The sequence below is a fragment of the Phaseolus vulgaris genome, chromosome 7 (genome assembly GCF_000499845.2).
Source record: "Phaseolus vulgaris cultivar G19833 chromosome 7, P. vulgaris v2.0, whole genome shotgun sequence".
Taxonomy (NCBI): Eukaryota; Viridiplantae; Streptophyta; class Magnoliopsida; order Fabales; family Fabaceae; genus Phaseolus; species Phaseolus vulgaris.
Window position 1 is genome coordinate 20,583,938 of NC_023753.2, and position 23,460 is coordinate 20,607,397.

General features: G+C 34.9%; 1 protein-coding gene across 1 annotated transcript; it reads right to left on the reverse strand.

The window, feature by feature from the left end:
* Positions 1-17,251: 17,251 nt before the first annotated feature.
* On the reverse strand, positions 17,252-22,326 carry LOC137828538 (65-kDa microtubule-associated protein 3-like). The gene is made up of 13 exons (XM_068635155.1): positions 22,054-22,326; positions 21,309-21,395; positions 21,007-21,213; positions 20,514-20,759; positions 20,187-20,396; positions 19,929-20,084; positions 19,681-19,840; positions 19,448-19,599; positions 19,255-19,342; positions 18,779-18,852; positions 18,561-18,635; positions 18,174-18,447; positions 17,252-17,865 (listed from the first exon to the last, which is right to left on the reverse strand). The coding sequence occupies exons 2-13, from the start codon at positions 21,378-21,380 to the stop codon at positions 17,390-17,392; spliced, it is 2,190 nt and encodes a 729-aa protein (XP_068491256.1). The 5' UTR covers positions 21,381-21,395; positions 22,054-22,326; the 3' UTR covers positions 17,252-17,389.
* Positions 22,327-23,460: the final 1,134 nt, after the last annotated feature.

A 23,460-nucleotide genomic window follows, 5' to 3' on the forward strand; every position in this document is an offset into this window, starting at 1 on the left:
TTATTAAGATGAGAGAATTAGTCATGATAAAAATAAATTATAAAATCAAAATAAAATATGTTTCTTTAAAAAAACAAGAAAAAAATTCATAAAAATAAGTAAGAAATAGTAAATTTGTAAGCACTGATTTAAAAATTTTAAAAAGGGAAAATAAAAGTTAAACGAAAAATAAATATCTTATTATTTAAAAGACACAAAATTTATATATAATATAAATTAATTTATTTTTTTATTTATTTAAAATATTTTATTCTTTAAATTTTAAAATCTTTTAATCTTCTCTAGTTACTTTAGTTTCTTTGGATTAAAGCATATGAATTAGAAATTAATAAAGTATAAAATAATTTGACCTAATTAGATTTTGGTTAGAATAAGTTTTTTTCCCGTAGATCTTTAGTTCTTTAGTTTTAGTTTCATTTGTATAGATATTATTTTTTGTTACTACATTTAAAATCTAAGCTAAAAAGACTAATATGTACGTAGTTATGCGTTTTACCTTTGAATCAATTATTTTATAAGTGAATTAGGATCTCAACAAATTTTACAAGTTTTGGAGTAATTTCTTTAGAAACACCTTAATTAAGTTAATAAAAACATGTGTTCAATTTAATCTGTTAAATTTTGTTTTGATTTAAAAGATAAATGAAAGATGGAAAATTTGAAATTTTATGTTTGGTTCTTAAGTTAGATTACCTACTAATAAATTGGTGTGGGTGTTAATTGATTTGATTCATAAATGTTCTTACAAAAAGAACCGAGAATACTCAAACAAGTTGACAACACAGACTTCATTAGTTGATCTGTGTGTGTGCGCGTGTGCGTGTGTGTGTGCGTGTGTGTGTGGGCGTGTGTGGACGTGTGTGCGCGTGTGTGTGCGTGCGTGTGTGTGGGTGTGTGCGTGTGTGGGTGTGTGCGTGCGCGTGTGCGTGTGCGTGTGCGTGTGTGTGTTATGAAATGTGTCAGGAAATCTTGTTTTAGAAATCATTTTGATTTTGCAATAAATGTCTCGTTTATGGCTTTAAACTAGAGGGGGTGAATTGTTTAAAGATAGTTTTCAAAAACTTTTCAGCCTTCAATGAAATTACTTCAAGAAAACCTTGATTAAGAAATCAGTTTTTCAAAACATAAAGCAAAAGACACAACACTAGTAAAAACAATCGGTTGTTTTATCGAAACAATTGGTTGTTTATACCAGTTAACAAATATCAAAACTGAATTTAAAGAGTTAGGGATAGGATAGAGAGAATGCACACAGATGTTTATACTGGTTCACTCCAAATCCAGAGCTACATCCAGTCTTCTCAAAAACCCTCTGAGGAAATCCACTAAGCAATCACAACTTTATCACTTACACCACAACCAAGAAAGTGACATTGAACACCACAAGACACACACTCTTCTTGGCCAACACACCAACACTAAGATTGTTGATCTTGATCCCCTCAAGAACACATAGCCAATCTCAGCAAACACAAAAACGAAACTTGTTCAGCAGAGTACAAGGATTACACTTGTTACAGAAGATAATCTGAAATCAATACAAGCAAAATCCTATTCCACACACTTTGATCAATCACAAACTCTAAGCAATCTCAGCTCTTTGAAAAACTCAAAAACTCTTTTCAAAATCTTGTTACTCAAAACTATTTTTCTGAATATATTCAAAGATGTTGTTTGTTATCAAATCTTAACAAACTCTTAAATTGCATTTAAAGATTGGTCAAAACATTTAATGACTGGAGCGTAAGTAGTTAAATCATTTAAAGCTCAGTCAAAGATAAAACAATTTTTCTGTTATGGACCCAAAACAAACAATCGGTTGTTTCCTCGAATCAATCGGTTGTTTTGGTTTTAATAGCTCAACCATTTGAAAACAATTTTCAATCTTTTCTCAAAACATCTAAGTATAAACAATCGATTGTTTCGACAAAACAATCGGTTGTTTTAACTTAGTTTGAAAACATTTTACTTTGTTTGAAAACTTAGTTTGAAAACATTTTACTTTCAAAAAGATTGAGAATGCCTATGCTTTAGATTTAATCAAAAGGTGGATTACAACACTCAAACTACCCCATAACTAAACTAAAACAACACAACAACAACAAGCACAACAAAGGCTTCAACATCCTTCAAAGGATTTGGATTCTTCAAAGCTTGAACACCACTTGGTTCAAAAATCTCCCCCTATTTGATGAAGACAAATCCCTGGTGCTTGTGTTTGATCTGATTGAATCTGAAGCAGTACCTGCAAAAATAGCATTTATACTATCCAATGCTTCTTACAATAGCAGGTTAGATTTTTTATATATTCAAAGCATAAAACATGATAAACAATCGGTTGTTTACACGAAACAATCGGTTGTTTTTATCAGCAGCAGCAAAAAACACTTTTATATCAAAGATTTTAACAGATTATACAGTATCAGATAAAGATATACAAGAACCAATTAATTCTCCCTCTATTTGTCTTCACAAATAGACTTTAGCATGTATCAAAACAAATTTAGGAGAGATTATTAAGATCAAGGATACCTAACTCATTTCTTAAGAAGAAAAACCTCTCTTTTGGTAAAGGTTTTGTGAAGATGTCAGCTAACTGCAGTTTGGTCTCCACAAACTTCACTTCACAGTTCCCATTGTTTACATGATCTCTTATGAAATAATTCCATATCTCAATATGTTTGGTCCTTGAGGGCTGAATCTGATTTTTGGTAAGATTGATGGCACTTGTGTTATCACACATCAAAGGAACCTTGCTGATTTGTAATCCAAATTCTGCAAGTTGTTGTTTGAGCCACATAATCTGTGCACAACAGCTTCCAACAGCAATGTATTCAGCCTCAACAGTAGAGAGAGCAACACATACTTGCTTCTTGCTATGCCATGAGATGAGGCTTGAGCCAAGAAGGTGGCAAGTGCCACTCGTGCTCTTTCTATCTAGCTTGCAACCGCAAACATGATGTCTGGCCTACTAGCTGTTAGATAAAGCAAAGATCCAATCAATCCTCTGTATTTTGTTTGATCTGCACCCTTTCAAGCAGCATCCGCATCCATGTAACAACTTGATGGCATTGGAGTGCTTGCTTCTTTGCAACTCTCCATTTCAAATTTCTTGAGAATCTCCTTGCAATACTTTGATTGACTTAAGAAGATCCCATCCTTTGTTTGCTTAACCTGCAATCCAAGAAAGAAAGACAGTTCTCCCATCATAGACATTTCAAACTCACCTTTCATTGCAGCCACAAATTCTTCACACAAACTATCTTGTGTAGCACCAAAGATGATATCATCAACATAGATTTGCACAAGAATTATTTCTGCATTTGACTTCTTGATGAAGAGAGTCTTGTCTACCATTCCCCTTTCATATCCATGAGATAGCAGGAAGTTGCTAAGCCTCTCATACCACTGTCTTGGAGCTTGCTTCAGTCCATACAAAGCTTTCTTCAACTTGAAGACATGGTTGAGATACTTATGATCTTCAAAGCCCAGTGGTTGATCTACATAGACTTCCTCATTGATGTAGCCATTCAAGAAGGCACTCTTGACATCCATTTGGAAGAGTTTGAAACCACTCATACACACAAAAGCCAGCAGCAGCCTCACAGCCTCCAATCTAGCAACAGGAGCAAAGGTTTCACCATAATCTATGCCCTCTTCTTGATTGTAGCCTTTGGAACTAGCCTTGCTTTGTTCCTTGTGATCACACCATCCTCATCTAGCTTGTTCCTGAAAACCCATTTCGAACCAATAATATTCATTTCATTAGTTTTAGGGACAAGAAACCATACCTCATTCCTTGCAAACTGATTCAACTCTTCATGCATAGCTTCAACCCACTTCTCATCCTTGAGAGCTTCCTCAATTGACTTTGGTTCAATTTGAGAGACAAAAGTTGTGTGCCTGCAGAAGTTTGAGATGAAACTACGTGTGGAGACACCTTCCTTTATCTGCCGTATGATGTTATCCACTGACAGATCTCTAGGAATCCTCCACTCCTTGGGCAGCTCACTCTGTTGCAGAATTTCAATCGGTTGTTTCTGCGAATCAACCGGTTGTTTTTCTGCACAGATTTCCAGCTTCTCCAAACTGATGCTCTGTTCATCTTCTTTAGCACTAGTCTTTGGGATTTGATTGATTCTGCGATCTACCTCATCAAAGACAACGTGAACTGATTCTTCTACAGTCATCAACCTCTTGTTATAGACTCTATATGCATGACTTGTGAGTGAATACCCTATGAAGATACCAAGGTCCGCTTTCTCATCAAACTTTCCCAAGTTTTCCTTTCCATTGTTGAGAATGAAACAGCTGCAACCAAAGACTTTGAGATGACTGATGTTAGGCTTCCTTCGTTGTTGTCTCCATAGGTGACATGACCCTCTTGCTTAAAGGAGATACTCAGGAACTTTGATTTGTCCCCTGTCATGTGCTTGGAGCATCCACTATCCAAGTACCACAGTTGCTTGCTCTCCTCCAAGATTTCCTACAAAAAAGATTTTCAAGTACAAAGATTTGGTCCCCTTATGAATGTGGGTCCATTTGGTTTACACTCATCAATTAAAGCTTTATTACCCTTAGGAATCCACTTCATAAGACCTTTAGGAACAACATATTTTCTGATTTTACAGAACCTCACAAAATGGCCTCTTTTCATGCAATAGAAGCATGTAATAATCGGTTGTTTCGATGGTCCAATCGATTATTTTTCTGGCATTTTCGAAAATGATTTTGAAAATCTATCTTGTTTGTTTTGTGGATTAAAACCCAATCCAGATTTTCCAAAAACACAGTTTTGAGATGCTAGAACACTCTCAAAGTTGGATTGGCCTTTAGAAAGCTTATCCACAGTTTTAACAAGATAGTGAACCTTCTTTTCAAGATTTTCTCAATTTTCAAAAACTAGAGTATCACACTTGCACGAGGAGTTTTTGTAAATGATTTCAAGATTTTCAAAATCTGTTTTTGAATTTTCTAATTCCTCTTCCAGTGTCTTTACTATGTTTTCAAGCCAGCTGTTCTTTTCTTTTAACCGATTGTTCAAGAGAGCCAATCGGTTGGCTTCTTCATGTGTTTCTTGAAAGGCTTGAAGCAATTGACCATAATTTTCAGAGTTTGAGGAGTTTGATGAACTTACACTACTTGAGTCATCCTCCTTTCTGGTCATGAAGCAAAGGTTGAGGCTTTTATTATTTTGCCTTCTTTTCCTTCTTGCTTGACTCTTTGTCATTGCCTCCTTTGGTTCATTGTGTCCATGAGCAACCTTGAGTGTGTCCTACATATCCTTAGCAGTTTTGCATTTTGATATCCTGAAAAACTCATTAGTATCTAGTGCAGAAGCTATTATGTTTTGAGCAGTACAATCAAGCTTGGTCATCTTACATTCATCATTGGTCCATTGAGACCAAGGTTTTGCAATGAAAGAACCATTTTTTTTAAACTTTGGAATGTAAGGACCATTCTCAATTGAATCCCAAATTCCTTGATCAATAGATTCCATAAAGATTTTCATTCTTGCTTCCCAATATTTGTAATTCAATCCACTGAATAAAGGTGGTTTGTAGATTGAAGCACCTTCCTCAAAAGATAATTTTCCAGCCATAGAAAAATGATTTTTGGATCAACTTGAATAACTTTCAAGAACCAAGCTCTTGATGGCAATTGTTAAATTATATGGCTTTAAACTAGGGGGGGGGGGGGGTGAATTGTTTAAAGAGAGTTTTCAAAAACTTTTCAACCTTGAATGAAATTACTTCAAAAAAACCTTGATTAAGAAATCAGTTTTTCAAAACATAAAGCAAAAGGCACAACACTAGTAAAAACAATCGGTTGTTTTACTAAAACAATCGATTGTTTATACCAGTTAACAAATATCAAAACTGAATTTAAAGAGTTAGGGATAGAGAGAATGCACATAGATGTTTATACTGGTTCACTCCAAATCTAGAGCTACATCTAGTTTTCTCAGAAACCCTCTGAGGAAATCCACGAAGCAATCACAACTTGATCACTTACACCACAACCAAGAAAGTGACCTTGAACACCTCAAGACACACAATCTTCTTGGCCAACACACCAACACTAAGATTGTTGATCTTGATCCCCTCAAGAACACACAACCAATCTCAACAAACACAAAAACGAAACTTGTTCAGCAGAGTACAAGGATTACACTTGTTACAGAAGATAATCTGAAATCAATACAAGCAGAATCCTATTCCATACACTTTGATCAATCACAAACTCTAAGCAATCTCAGCTATTTGAAAAACTCAAAAACTCTTTTCAAAATCTTGTTACTCAAAACTGTTTTTCTGAATATATTCAAAAATGTTGTTTGTTATCAAATCTTAACAAACTCTTAAATTGCATTTAAAGATTGGTCAAAGCATTTAATGACTGGAGCGTAAGCAGTTAAATCATTTAAAGCTCAGTCAAAGATAAAACAATTTTTTTGTTATGGTCCCAAAACAAACAATCGGTTGTTTCCTCAAATCAATCGGTTGTTTTGGTTTTAATAGCTCAACCATTTGAAAAACAGTTTTCAATATTTTCTCAAAACATCTAAGTATAAACAATCGGTTGTTTCGACAAAACAATCGATTGTTTTAACTTAGTTTGAAAACATTTTACTTTCAAAAAGATTGAGAATGCCTATGCTTTAGATTTAATTAAAAGGTGGATTACAACACCCAAACTACCCCAGAACTAAACTAAAACAGCACAGCAACAACAAACACAGCAAAGGCTTCAACATCCTTCAAAGGATTTGGATTCTTCAAAGCTTGAACACCACTTGGTTCAACAGTTTCAAATTTTAGGGTTTTACTTCCACTGTAAATACTTTGCTTCATTTGCTATTTTGAGAGATCTTATCTTGTTCTTTTATGAGAGATCCAACAAATTGTTTCAAAGGTATAATGTTTATTTTGAGCTCTGTTTCCGTTTTTGATGAATTTTCAGGTTTTTCGAGCGCGAGTGGTGAATCTACTGGAGGAGTAGGAACTGAGCAAAATCCAGAATCCAAGTCCTCATCTGCTACTCTTTCATGTATGGAAGATTCGAATGAAGCCGCTACTGCTGTCATACCCCACAGAGTCGAAAGGATTGCATCACAAGAACCCCTCATCCTGGTTACAACTGGGTTAATTCTAAAGTCCGAGAATTTTTCTCTTGGTATCGTTCCTCTGATGAGCTTCGTGATTTTCTTTCTAACACCCAAATCTATTATTCTAATATTGATGAGGATATAATTTCTTTTCGGTGTGCCGGGAATGTTGATAACGTTTGCATGGTCGTGAAAATGAAAAAAGTGAATTTTTTTTTTATTTTTATGCTTGTTTTTTTAGTGATCTTCACATTCGATTTCCATTGAATGATTTCCAAATGGGTGTACTCAATTTTCTTAACATTGCTCCCACCCAACTCCATCCGAATGGTTGGGCTTCTATACAAACTTTTAACTTCTTGTGTAAATTATTATCACTTTCTCCTAGCCCAAAATCTTTTTTTGTGTTATTATAGCTCTCGGCCTGGTAAACAACCAGGCTGATTATCTTTAATTAGTAAACCTAGAACTTGTTTTCTCAAGCCTTTTACTTCTTCATATAAGGACTTTAAAGGAGGGTTTTTCAAGGTCTTGATAGAGGAAGATGGAAAGAAATATTTCTTTAACGGTGATACCCCTAAATTTCCTTTCTATTGGACTAACGAACCTCTGAAATTTAACTCTTGGTCATACCACTCTATGGATGCTGATGATCGTCGTGTAATTGATGTTTTTGGTCACTTCTCTTACCAGATCCCACTCACGCTCTGTTACGGTTATACACTTCAAAAACGTCGCGAAAAGATTTCATTGGTATGTATTTGTTCACACTTTTGCTACATAACAAGATATTCTTAACTTTGCTAAATGTTTTATTGATTTTCAGATTTAATGGCAGCCACTAATCCGAGAGCGCAGTCTTACTTCTCAAAACTTATAAGCAAAACGGGTGATGTAACTCCTCGTCCTGAACCGGTTGTTGAGCATGCGATGGAAGTAGAAGTGGTTGAACCTATTTCTCGGGTTGAAGCCATTGAACCTTTGAATGATGATCGTACTGCTGGTCCTTCAAAGAAAAACAAGAAAAGAGATCGAAGTGGCAAGAGATCTCATTCATCCTCTCGACGTCATCGTCATGTTGAGGGAGTTTCAACACAGTTACTTCCATAATCAATTTTTGCTGCTACTACTAAATTTTCAAAGTTCATCCAGACTTCTGTTAACGAATCTTCGTATAACATGCTTAAGGCATCAAATGCCGCTTCTTTGGCTAATTCTATTATTGAACTTTCAAGTCGAATTCTTCTAATTGGGAAAATGATGAAAGAAAAAAAGTGTAATTAGTATCTCTTATGCTGAGTTTGACAAAATGAAGACTGAACTTGCTGAAGCACATGAAAAGATCAAGTCTTTGACCCTTCAGGTGGAAGAAATAAATGCTTTGAATACTCAACGTGAGACTGAAAAGGAGAATCTTGAAAATAAGATTACTGAGTTGAATATCGAAAGGTTGAAGAGTGATGAAGAGAAAACACCAACTTCAAACTGAGAATCAACACCTGAAGGAAAAAATGTTGGAGTTATCCAGTGCTAAAGAGATTGACAATAACACCATCAAACTCATGGAGAAAGAAATAAATCAACTGAAGGCAAGCGTGTTTGAAGCCGAGAGTTTTGTCACCGAGCAACACAAGTTAGGTTTTGACAAAGCTCTTCAACAAGCCAAACATTTTTATAAAATTCCTGTTGACGAAGGAAATTTTGATGTGAAGAAGGACTTTTATAATGGTGAACTGGTTCCCATCAACGAGATTCCGTAGGAGGATGCAACAGATATTAACATCATGAACTGAATGAGTTATTAGCTCAATTTTTTGTTATAGATCCCGCTTACCTATCGGAAATTAAATCATTTTGAGTGCCGTTATGGCCACACTAATGTAATACCTTCAGTTTAATATAAAACTTTTCGGCTTTATCGTTTATTTTTTATTATTCTTGTTTTTACCATAAACAACTTAATCAATTTAAATGACTTAACTAAGTTGATTAAGAACCACTTTCGGTTATACTTTTGGGTTTGTGTTACTTTTCAGCTAATGTGATTAAAAAGATGTGCTTTGTTGTACTTGATAACCTTTTGATCGAAACTTCTCGAGCAATGCGATGAAAAACATAAGTTTCTAACTTACTTTACATGTTATCAGTTATATCTCTTAGTTAATGTGATTTATTAAAAGTGTTCTTTATTATGCATGGTAACATTTCGGTCAAAACTTTTTGAATAATGTGATTATAAACATAAGTTCCTAACTTACCTGTTATCGGTTATACCTCTCGGTTAATGTGATTAACTAAAGGCATGTTTCATTATGCATGGTAACCTTTCGGTTAAACTTTTTCGGGTAATGGTTTATTATAAGTCATTTTTTTATTCATAATATACGCTTTATGTTACTATGAGGCATTAATGCATTCAAAATTGAGATACGTTGATGATATATCTGTTGGGAGGGTTTCACCTGTAGTGAAATCATCCAAGCCCAAAGGATTTTCAGAGTATTTTATTTTGGCAGGGTTTCATTTGTAATGAAATCGTCCATAACCAAAATATTATGATATTTCTCTCGGGAGGGTTTCACCTGGAGTGAAATCATCCAAGACCGAGAGACTCGTAGACTGAATTTTATTGAGACAAATTTTTTGTTGCTTGCAAAATATCTTCATTATGTAATAATCTTATACACAAAAAGTCCTTTACATCATCTTTCAACTGAAATAAAACTTTAAATGACTCGCGTTCCACGTTCTTGGTATTGCCTTTTCTTCTAATGTTTCCAATAGCTCCATTTTTCAAGTTTTCTAAAACTCTGAAAGGACCTTCCCAATTTGATGCTAACTTTCCTTGTTGTGGATCCTTTCGAGCATCAGTCTACATCCTTCAAACCAAACCACCTTCATTAAAACTTATAAGTTTTACTTTAGCATTAAACCTCTTAGATGCTCTTCTCTTTATTGCCTCTTCTTTTATTTTTGCTCTTTCTCTAAGTTCTTCAATGAGATCTAAGTTTGTTCTTAAACACTCATTATTGATGTTCCAGTCTTCTATTTGTCTTCGCAATGTTGGCTCATTAATTTCTATGGGTAACATGGCATCAGTACCATATGTAAGATTGAATGGTGTTTCGTTAGTTGAAGTTTGCGGGGTACACTTATATGCTCATAATATCTTATGGCAAATTCATGGAGCTCTTCTCGGATTTGTGAAAGATGGTGCGAAAGCCATGGATGTGTATGTGCAAGATCCTCCTAGGAGCTATGGTGATCTTGAAGGTGCATGATATGTATGGGATTAGGGAGGTTCGGCCAGCCCTATGGTAAGTGAAGGAAGATGAAGATTAGAGCCTAGAAACTAGGTAGAAGCAAAGCATGGCACAATGTTGACAGCATAACTTTACTCACAATAATCTTTAAAATACAATAGCTAGGCATCTCCTTTTATAGGCTAAGTGTACATGAAATGCAAGCTAAATGCAATGTAAATGTGAAGCACATGGGTGCACATGGCACATGGGTGCACATGGTCCTTTATTAGTAAAGGTTTCTAGAAACCTTTAGCTAATCAAGGTTAATGCTTCCTTAATTCTAATGTGCAGAAAATTAAACAATTGTCCACATGGTTATGCTATTTACACCCCATTTAAAGCTAAACTACACTTGATGGGCCTTCACGGAATATGTGCTATTAGGCCTTTTCCCATTCATAGCTTGATCCAAGTCTTCTTGTCCTAGACGCTCCTAGCTTGGTCTTAGACGCTAGTAGCTTGGGCTTAGACGCTCCTAGCTTGATCTTAAACGCTCCTAGCTTGGTCTTGGATGCTTGGCTTGGGTCTAGACGCTCTTGCCTTGGGGTCTAGATGCTCTTGACTTGGCTCTTGCCTTTCATGGAAGGTTGTGCTTGGCCCTCTTCCATCAATATCTCTGGTAATTTCTCTGCCAATAATCCTTTCGCACTTCCTAATCTTATTTTTAGTTGTCTGAGAATAACTTTATTTGCTGCTTCTGCTTGTCCATTTGTTTGTGGGTGCTCAACTGAAGTTGTTGTGGATTTAATCCCTAAATCTGCATAGAATTCCATAAGCTTTTTATCATTGAATGGTCGACCATTATCAGTTATGATAGTGTGTGGGATTCCAAATCTACATATTATGTTTTTCCATACAAAAGTTTGGACTTGTTGGGCAGTTATTTTAGTAAAAGCTTCTGCTTCTATCCATTTAGTGAAGTAATCCACAACAAATCATAAATTTAGTTTGTCCACGTCCAAGTGGAAATGGACCAAGTATGTCCATTCCCCACTTAGCAAATGGCCATGGAGAAATAATTCCTTGCAACTCTTGTGTTGGTATATGATTAAGACTTCCAAACTCTTGACATTTCTTGCATGCCTTGACATATTGATTGCAATATTCCCGGATTGTTGGCCAATAATATTCAGCCCTACAAATCTTCGTCGCCATTGTTCGGGCTCCACAGTGTAATCAACAAATTCCTTCATGAAGTTCTTTTGTCACATATTCAACTTGTTCCTGTGAAAGACATTTTAATAGAGGCGTTGAAAACCCTCTTTTGTACAACTCATCACCTATTAGAACAACACTGACAACTTTTTTTGTCATCTTAGAATCTACTTCAATGCCTTGTTCTTAATTTTTTTTATCACTTCTACGTATGCCTTGATCCAGTCATCTTTTGTTGTTGTAATATTGAAGCATTCTTCTAAACCAACCGTAGGTTCGTTAAGAGTTTGTTGTATGACTGAGTTATGTTGAATTTGTCGTTGTTGACTTGCTAGCTTGGATAACGAGTCTGTCTTTGAATTTAGTTCTCTCGGTATGTATTTTATCTCGACCTTAGCAAAGCATTGCATAATTTTTAACACTTTATGATAATATTTCATTAACAATGGATCTCTTACCTGATATTCTCCTTGTATATGTCGTACTGTAAGTTGAGAATCACTTTTGCATATGACATATCTCTGGCCAAGAGTAATCCTGCAATTAGAGCTTCATATTTGGCTTGATTGTTGGATGTTTTGAACTCAAGTCTTAATGCCATATCTATTTGAAATTTTTTTGGTCCTTCAAGTATTATCCCTGCTTCGCTTCCTTTCTTATTTGATGATTCGTCCACATGTAACGTCCACTCGGTTGTTGTTGTAGGCAATTGAATAATAAAATCAGCAAGAGATTGTGCCTTGATTGCTCCTCTCGGTTCGTATTTGATTCCATATTTCGAAAGCTCCACCGACCATGAAACCATTCTACCTGCAAGTTCTAATTTTCTTAAGATTTTAGATATTGGATAATCAATTCTCACAATTACCTGATGATTATGAAAGTATGGCCGAAGACGTCTTGCTGTGTACACAAGTGTTAAGGCTATTTTTTCAACCAAGGGGTATCTGGTTTCGACATTTTGGAGGGATCTACTTACAAAGTATATTGGTTTTTGCTCTGGATTTTCTTGTATTAAGGCTGCTCCTATAACTTCATGTGAGGTTGCTAAGTAGACTATGATAGGTTGGGCTAGCACAAGTTTGACTAGAATAGGTGGTTTGGCTATCAGACTTTTTAGTTGGGAAAAGGCCCGCTCACACTGTTCATTCCACTCAAAAGTTTCAGCTTTTTTCAATAATTTCACTATTGATTTAGTTCTCTCGGCTAAAATTGGTAGAAATCTTGCTAACGAATTTAATTTCCCCACCAGTCTTTGTACTTCCTTCAAATTTATTGGACTTCTCATTTTTAATATTGCCTCACACTTATCAGGATTTGCTTCAATTCCTCTATTCGTAAGCATGAAGCCTACAAATTTTCCTCCCCTCACACCGAAAACACATTTTTTAGGATTCAAGCGTAGGTTATACTTTCTTATTTGTGCAAAAATTTCTTCAAGGTCTTTTACATGTCGATGCACTTCACATGACTTAACAATCATGTCATCAACATAAACTTCCATATTCTTCCCTATTTGCTCCCGAAACACCTTGTCCATCAACCTTTGATATGTGGCTCTAGCATTTTTTAAGCCAAAAGGCATAACTTTGTAACAATAGTTAGCCGTGTCAGTTGTAAAAGTTGTTTTAGAGATATTTGGTCATGCATTTTTATTTGGTTATATTCGGAGTAAGCATCAAGAAAAGTCATCATCTCCTGTCCAGATGCTCCATCAACCAATCGGTCAATACTTGGTAATGGATATGAATCTTTCAGACATGCTTTATTTAAGTCAGTGTAATCAGTGCACATTCTTCATTTACCATTTGGCTTTTTAACAAGTACCACATTGGCTAACCATGTTGTATATTGAGCTTCTTGAATGAAACCAGCTTGTAATAACTTCTCGATTTCTTCAATTGCTGCCTTTCGTTTCTCTTCCCCTAGCTTTCTTCGCTTTTGTGCCACCAACTTTGCTCCTTGACAAATAGACAACTTATGAGAAATTACATAAGGATCTATCTCTGGAATGTTGGCTGCTTTCCATGCAAATAAATCTTTATTTCTTCGTAACACTGCAATCAGCTTACTTAATAATTCTTCAGGCATACTTCCACCTATATATGTGCATTGTTTCTCATCTTCTCCAAGTATGATAGACGTTGTTTCTTCTTTCGGTTCTAACCTCTCATCATTCATTTTCGCATCCAAATCCACCATAACCACCATATTCCTGCCATCTTCTCTATTAGTTTTTGAATTCATTTTCAACCCAGTTGGATAACACTCACGTGCATCTCTTTGATTAACATAAATGGTTGCTATCTCTCCCTTTTTGGTTGGGAATTTCATGGCCAAGTGCGATGTTGATACTATAGCTCCCAACTTGTTTAGAAAGGATCTTCCAGCAAAGCATTATATTATGTTCGAGCATCCACCACCAAATACCTGATTTTAATTTTCCCTGTTGCACTTCCTCTTCCAAATGTTGTTACTAAGTCAATGTAGCCTTTTGTATCTACCCTTTCACCTGAGAAACCAATAATCTGTTCTCGAAAGAGCACCATATCTCCTTCTTTTAGATGTAACTTCCTGAAAGTATCCCAAAACAAGATATCCATTAAGCTTCCTTGATCTACAAGAGTTTTCATAACTGCATACTCTACTATTTCCACCGTTATTACCATTGGGTCATCATGATCAGGATCAATTTCCTGAAAATTTTCATCTGTAAAAAGCATGGGTGGCAACGCTCTCTTTTTAAAGACATGGTTAATTGTTCTGACATTCCTCCAATACTATTTCCTTGCCGATGATGACTTCTTTTCAGAGAATCCCCCTGAGTTTGTGTTAATGAAACCTCTTACTGGTCTTCCTAGACTTCTTTCTCTACTTCTTCTTACTGATTGCGTATTTTGGTAACCTCTTTCATTTCTTGCTTCCGGTCTACCTCCTCTTCTTTCATCTCTTCTTTCTACTCTCATGTTATCTTTTCTCTCAAACCTCTCTAGCCTCATTTCTCCTAACTCTCCACCTCTCGGTTCTCTTTCAGGACTTTGTCTTGTTCTTACGTTTCCATTTTTGACAAAACGCCTCAACTGTCCGGCTTGAATAAACTCTTTTATTCTATCTTTCAAACCGATACATTCTTTTGTATGATGACCATGATTCTTATGATACTCACAGTGCTTGCTATGATTTGCCCTGTCAGGTGTTCTTGCTTTTCTTAGGGGGGTATGATTTTTGCTGCCATTGCCTCCTGTAAAATTCTCGTCCTGTTGGTATTCAATGGTGTATATTGTTAGAACTTTCGGCTTCGAAACTCCTCTTTTGCTCTTCTGGCAAAAGGTATGCTTTCTCTCTCAACTATCCTTTTTTCGCCTCCATCTGTTCTTGCTTGATTACGAAATTCTCTTAGCTCTTCCATCTGCATAAACTTCGATGCTCGTTGCCTTAATTCATCAAGGTTAGTTGTTGGCTTCTTACAAAGACTATCGGCAAATGGTCCTGGTTTTAGTGTTGTTATCATGTGATGCATTGTGACTTCTGGACTAAGATTTTGAATACCCAAAGCCACCTTTCCAAATCATTCCATAAACATTCTCAACGATTCTCCCTTCTCCTGCCTTATGTTTACCAACACAATCGATGTTAAATGATGAGGCCGACTAGTTGCAAACTGAGCTCCAAACTTTTCCACCAATGTGACAAAATAATCAATACATAAAGGTGGTAGACGTGTAATATTCACTATAACATCATAGAATGGATGTTTTCTAGAAGATATTCTGGTAAAAGTTCCAGATGTTTCAGGTAACCTTCTCCTTGTTTGAAAACTTTCATTATTATGAACTCTTTCATTTGCTGGTACTTTCGCTGGACAGTTTCAAAGGATGAATTAAAAACTGTTTCTTCTTGCAACTTTCTTTTCATATGTGCATTTTCTGCTCTCAACATACTTAATTCTTCTTCATTACTTTTTTTTAACATTTCAAATATTTTTTTGTAATTGCATTAACATTGCCATTGACATCATATTTTGGTTATCTTTCTGCTCTCCACCTTGCTCTTCCCTTCTACTCATCTCTGCTTCAACTTCTTTAATTATCACTCGACCCCACGGTGGGCACCATAATGTTCTTACAAAAAGGACCGAGAACACTCAAACAAGCTGACAACACAGACTTCACTAGATGATCTCTCGGATTTGGGCTTCCAGCTTCTCTCCAAGTTGGGCTTTCGGCTTCTCTCCAGGTTGGGCTTTCGGCTTCTCCTCACAGATGGGTGTGTGTACCTGCAAGACGCTCTGATGCCAAAGTCAGAAATAATTTTACATTCATCAGATAAAATTCACTCTACCTTACCTCTTGGGTTGATCCTCTGTTTATAGGGTTTTCTTATTGGGCTTATACCTTGTTTGGGCCTTTCTTTCTGTACCTCTTTATTATTTTATACACACCCATTAATTTGGACTCTTATTAATTTGGACCTTGCTACAGTGATTATATATATATATATATATATATTTATTTATTTTATTCTTTATATATATAGTTCTCGGTATAACTTCTCGGTATATTCTCTCAGTTATACCTCTCGGTCCTAGTAGTAAAATAAACATTATAAGAACTATTATTGATAGAAATTATTTTATGGTAAAATTGATACGTGAATGGTAAAATTATTGTTAATTAGTCATAAAAAATAAAATTATTTATACCATTATACTTCAATGTAATAAAAATATGAATATATATGCGTATTTTTCCCTAGTGTAAATAACTTTAATTGTTAATAATATAACTGAAATTTTTATGGAAAAAAAAAACCAAAAACACATATTTTAAAAAATACAAGAAAACAAAATTAAAATTAAGGAACTGTAAGCAAATTTACCTCAAATTTGAAGAGCAGAAACGTATTTAAATTCATTCCTAATTGTTAATATATTTGGTGAGTTGTCATAAGAAAGTGTTATTTTTACATGAAAGGAAAAAAAATATGAAAATCAATTTTTAATTATGATTAATAGAATAGAATTAGTAATTGCAATAAATAATAATAATTATAGAATATTGACTTACGTTTTGGGCACTAACGGATGTGCTAGCAAGAACATGAACCCTAAACCAAGAATATAAGTGCAAGATTTTTACTATATTGAAAAACTCAAATGATATTCTATTGGAGAAATTTTACCTAAATTCATTAACAAATTTTATGTGTGGAAATGACGAAAAAAAATCTATTCGATTTTATTTATGTCCACACATATTTTCTTTTCAATAATTTAAGGAGTTGTCTAATATGAGCACTTTACATAGCTTTCAAGGCGACAAATGAAGAGCCCATGAAAAATGAATATGTTCTATGCCATTATAATCAGCATTGGTTGAAGTCAATAATAAATAATTTTGATGAAACAAGTCGAGAAAGTGGGAAGACAAAGAAAAAGCTAGAGAATGATATGATAGGAGTTAGCTTGCCAAACACCTATATGACCCCTTGTCAAGTAAATGCTAAACACCGGAAGAGAATTACGATAAGGCAAGTAAATGCTAAATCTCATGATGAAATATTTTGAATTCAAATTGTTAATAATAATCTATCTCCATGAAGGTGGATTTTTGTTGAATTCAAAATACAGCAAGGCTATTTTTAAATGAAACAATCTTAATGATGAAGAAAACTAAATGAGAACTAGACCGCAGAATCTCAAATTAGTACGTCTGTTTCACTTCTCCAAATGTACACAACAATCACCAAAATCAGGAAGCCAATTACAATTGACTTATGATTAATCCATCACAGTAAGTAAAATGAAACACCTAAGAAAAAATCATGCTAACATCATAAAAGCGAGCCTTTTTTCCTCAAAGGAATATTCAATCTCTTGAATCAAGTCATTTCCACAAGGAACTGATGTGGTGAGAGTTGAATTCAAGTTTATATTCTTCATAATTGAAGAAGGAGCTGGAGTCATAGCCATATTCATTGGAACTGATACTGTCGATGGGGTAGCTGGGAAAGGAATAGGCATTATTGTCTTCGGAGTTCTATTCTCTTCATCTACCAAAGTAGCTGTCTTGGATGGAGTAGTGAATGGAACATTGTTAAGCGACAGTGTTCTCTGCAACTTCTCACCCTGTTTATTCAGTTCATCTGTAGCATTTGCCACATTAGCTTTTGAAGCTACATTGTTAGAAGAGATGGGAGAAAAAGGTTGTCGTATAAGAGGAGATTCTATGATTTGAGTCCCAGCACCAAATGAGTGCTTTTTAACAGGAACCCCAGCAATATCCAACCCTCTTCTAGCTGCTCAAACATAGGGAAAGAAACAATTAGTTCTAAACGAGTTCATGAGTTACAAAATGCATATAGATAACAATACATCATGCCGAATGTTTGTGCAACTTAGCGTGAAAGACAAAACATAAATGGAATGAGCTGTTCCGTATAAGACAGCAAGGCTGTGATGTTGTTCTGACTTGTTCAGATGGAGCATTTTTCTACTAAAACAAAGGAATATAAATGGACCAACAATTTTGAGGCTGGTTTTTAGGGACAAGTTGGATAAAAGTTTGATACTGGTTATGTTTTTTAGTAGAGTTTAATGAAACAACCTGATGATAAACCTGAAATGCCATCATCCAGATAATTTAAATGCTCAATTTGGTGCCCTTTCTCATTCTTTCTCATGGCACGTGAGTGAGTAGCTTTTGAATCAGGCTTTGGAGTTTGAAGCATTGCTCCCCCAAGCGAGACTCTTCTACTAGTTGCTCCTCCTGTTGACATCCTAGGCCCCTTTTTTACACTCTGGGGCTTTGAAGGGCTTGGTTTGGACCCATATAGTGCCTCCTGTTCCGCTATCATTTGTCCCTGGAGTTTCTTCAAGTCCTGAAAAAAAAAATTAACATCTTAACAAGTTTTGTTTAGTAATATGAAACATCTATTTCTTGAATGATACACACACAAAAATGTTGCACTAGGGTAAATATTGAAGACATTACCCGCTGCCTACGACGTTCTTGCTCTTTCTCTTGGCGTAATATATTGTACTCTTCAAGCATAGAAAGTAGACGAATCTGGAAACCACAAACAGGACACTTAGAAGCAGATTTGCTTGAACAACCAACTATGAAGAAACTAATATTCAGTTCACTCCCCACACCCCACAATATATATCTAAAAAACCATAATGAACTAGCTTCTTGGAAAGAGCACTTACACCATCATATGTGAACTCAACGCCTTTTTCCTTCTCCCATGCAATAGTTTTTGAAGTCAGACCATCCACCAGTGCTATACGAAAAAAAGAGAGGCCATTTTAAAATTATATAAAAGCACAGATGCGGGAAAAATAAGTTTCATCCAACAAACAGAATCAGATGGCTCAGTAGAGAAATGAAGTTGAAAGACGAATATAGTTTAGCGTGAAGAAAACAATATCAAACCAAAAAAACAACTAAACTAGCGCTCCTTACTCCACAATTTCTTATGGAACTCACAAACAGTAACTTCACATCCAAATTGGCACCTTTGATGACGCTCCATGCAAAATTTAGTTTGTCTCACTACACTACAATTTAATCCGTAATCCACTATAATACTATCCTAGTTCGTAATTCAGTTTGATGTTGCAATAAATTAAGCCATAATGCAACAAATAACAAAATCATGACAAATATGGTAACTATTGAATACCTGGAATTTTGTTGACCAAGGCACGAGCTTTCTCAGCTCGCTTGAGAGTAAGATGAGCACCTCTCCCTGCATTGTATCGATTATCATCCTGGAGGGTAAACAACACAAAATACATAGTTAAATTGTCAAATGTAGCTATGATTAAAAAGTGGGTCAAAATTGGCAGTGTTGAAGCAGGTTACAAATTACTAACCCTGTTGTACTCCTCAAGCCAAGACTCTTCATCGCATGCTGCCAACCATTTCTCAACCTTTTCAAGTATCTCTTTTCTGCTAAAAGCTTCTTCTTTGACTTGGGCAACCTGAAGTTCAATTTGTTCAAGCACACAAGCAGGGTCCACAGAACCTGCATAAAAAAGGATTAGGCATACTTTTAAGTTCGCAAAGAAAATAATTGCAATCAACTTGGTAGAAAGTAGAAAGTTACCAGATTCTATGGCCTCAACAGCATATTCCACTGCATTATCGATTTCTGGAATTAAATGAGTCTTTCGACAAATCTCCTCCAGCTCTGTTCTCTTCTTTAATACAAGCTCTTTCATCTTGCTTGATTTTAACATTTCTAACCTAGCTACTTCCTCCTCAACCTGGATGACATTATCACTTCTCCATGAATTTTGAACCATAAAAATCAAGAAATATAAGACTATTACACTCAAGCAACTTGTAACTCACCAAATTGATGAACTCCATTGACAAGGTGTTTGGTTCAGTTACTTCGTGTTCTGAAGCAGCTATATTACATGTAACATTCTGAAACAACTGTTGCTCTTCAACAGGGGTATCCATTAAGTTCCAGAGCTCCAACATTGTAGTAGCAAGATCTTGGAGCTACGAAACCATAAGTTATTACAAATATAACCAGAGGGGAAAACAACAAAATTCATAAAATACTAAATACAAATGGCAATTAATTCCTAACTCAATCTTTACCTTCTGCATTCTCTGTAATTTAACCTCCCTCAGTTCTTCTATAGCAATGGCCAATTGTTGAATGGTGTCATTACTTACACTCTTAGGTCCTTCTGATTCCAATAAACTGGGATGAATTCCGTTAATTGTCTGCTTGAAGTCCAAACCAAGCACTAAACATAGAGAATTTAATGTATACAGGTGCTCCTGGACTTGCTTTAAGCGACTACTCTGCATGAGGATAATATACGAGCATAATTACAAATAGCAAAAAGGAAGGATAAATAAGGTGATGATACGAGTCAGTGAAACAGTTAAAAAAAACTAAAGTATAAGCAGATAATTGACCTTCTCAATCTGAAGTGCATGTAGCTGCCTGTTCAATTCTTCAAGTTTTCTCACGGATAAATCAGTTTCATCTATGACAGCAGGAATATACTCTCTAGGACCATGTATTTCAATTGAAATGCTTTGAATCTGCTCTTGAACTTCTACGAATTGATTTCTACGCTCAGATTTCCTTTTTTGCATCTCCTCCAACTGCGGCAGAATTCTTGCATGCTCTTCCTTGAGGCTTCCAACATTTTGATCAGTCTAGAAAAAACGAAAGAGATAGTGTACAATCCAATTAGCAGTCTAACTGGAAAACAAATTATCTTGAAAAAAAATCAAGCTTTTAAGCTATAGAATGGTAATCCACTTAGGGATGCAGTTTCTCTAATGTGGATTTTACCACTTAAAGTGTGTACTTTAGGACTTTTTTCGACCCCATTCGAGTAATACACAGACACGCCTTACAACCAACAGCAAACAAATTATAGCAATTCTTAAAATATCTAACCTGACGAATATGCACTGGTCTCTCTCCCATTGATGAACAAATGGCTGCAAGTTCTGCCTCACAATCAGCAATTGCCTGCCTTAATTGAGCTCTAGACCGATTTGCCAGGTCTACCTTCCTTCTGTATACTTCTAGACACTCTTGTTCAAGCTCAAACAACATTCTATCTCTGTCAGTTTCAGACTCCCCAACTTCGTCCCATATTATCTAAAAGAAAGATGAGGCAAACAATGAAATTTTTTTGCAACCTTGCTGATGGAGATGTGAGGAAGGGGATGATTACAGCAAAACTTAATATGTACCTGAAGTTCATAGAGAAGTGTTCCACAACTTGTTTCCGATTGCAGAAGGGGATCATTTCGAGGTTTGGACATTTTGGGCACTTGTATCTGCCAGAGACGTTCCATTAAAATTCAGAAACACCAATTCCAAAACAACTCTTTGTCTAATTTTGACTAGATATTTATAGAAACTAACAAAAAACTTGTGAGAGAGAAGGATTTTTAATTTTGATTGACGTTCGAAAGCAATATAGAAATATATTACAACGACCCCCAAAACCTAAAATCCACACCTTTATCACAAGGACACACTATATGAGTGAAATTACTACCATTGCTGAAGTAGCACGTTATTTTCTCAATCCATCCTCTCAAATTTAGAAATAGAAACAACTAAACAACATTGGGAAAAAAAAAACTTAAGTGAACCCGGAATCCAATTAGAACTCAAATTTTTGAAACGGAGAGAAGACCACAAAAATATATCGTACTAATCCGATTCAGATAAGAGCCACATCGATCTCAGCTAGAAGAAAGTGGAAGCAGCTACGCAGTTCAAATTGCAAAACAGCGAGAAACGAATCATAAACTCGTGTGGGTTCAAGAAGCAAGAAACAGAGTAACAGATTAGACAAGGACACATAAAGTGAATTTCCACGTATCTAGATTTACACAGAGGGTTCAGTTTCGAATTAGGAATTTGACTAGACGCATTTCATGAGAATGTGAAGAGCGAGCGAGAATTTTCACTGATCCGAGAACTGACCTGAAGAACGCAAGGGATCTGAGAATCGCTTCGTGTTGAGATTTTCCGTCGTCGGTGCTGAGTGAGAAGAGGAATGAGTTGATTTCCTTTAGAGAATGAAAATGAGTTTGAAGTTTGAATTGTAGAGAGAGAGAGAGAGAGAGAGAGAGAATATAGCCGTTTTGACGAAAGGGACCGTTTTGAAAAGCGCTCGTTGAGGATTTGATTTTGATTTGGATTTATTGTTGCCCCTTCTTCTCTCTATCTGCCTTTGAAAAAAATAATATAAAAAGTAATCAAATTTGTTAAAGAGAAGACATTTGAATTTGAAATTCATAAGAGAGAGAAAGTTATTAAGTTTTGACTTGGATTAATACTATAATAATAATAACAATTAAACACTTGCAACGTAAAGGATCGAATTTGGGATTCTTTTGAATTTATTGATAACTAAACTAAATAGACATAAAAAATTAGGAATCATTTAATTTGGTTGGTCATGTTTTGCAGTGGCATAGGTTTTTGCTGTAAGATGGACTACGTTTGATTTGTTTATTTTAAGGTATTGTTGTTAAATAAACAGATATTAATATTTTTTAGGTTTTTTAAGGAATAATTGTTAGTTGTGTTTGCACATTTTCAATATTTACCTAAAAACTATTACTGTGTAATTTGTCACTCTAACATATTGAAGTTGAGCTATTAACGGTGTAAAATGTTCATTCGAACTTTTAATGATTTTTATTTCAAATTTCAATTTTACACTTGTTTAATTTTTCTTGAAATAGAAGTAAAAGTTAAATATGAGACTATTGATATTTCTAACCTTTTGAAATTAGATTGATAACTAAAGTGGTACAATTGTTCATTCATGGATAATTCCAGTGGAATTTATATCGAAGTTAAAGCATAATATCTAGATGTATATTTTGTTGTTAAAAACCAGATCTATATTTTAATATATTTGTATAATTTGTATTTGGTACTTTTTACAATATACTAAATCATGCATTATAGTAAATTATAAGAAAATGAAGTTAAGTGGAATTATAAATGATTGTTGAATTATCATATTACGTATTCTAGAAAATATAATAAATAGTTCACTATAGCAACATAGATAACTTTCATTTATGATTCATTATATATTTATAAACATTAGAATAAATATATTTTTAATTGAAATTTATTGATAATATATAAAAAATTATATTATCATATTCAATCATAAATCATTATAATTTACACTTTGCTTATTTTCAAATGAGAACTATTTATATAGATGGATTTGGGTTACACTCACATACTCACATGTTGTATATGATAACTTTCGAAAATGTGAAAGCGTGAAACTGTAAAGAAATATTTCAGCGAGGATCTTGATCTTGTGTGAAGAATTAGAGGAAAAAAATTCAGGTAAAGTTATAT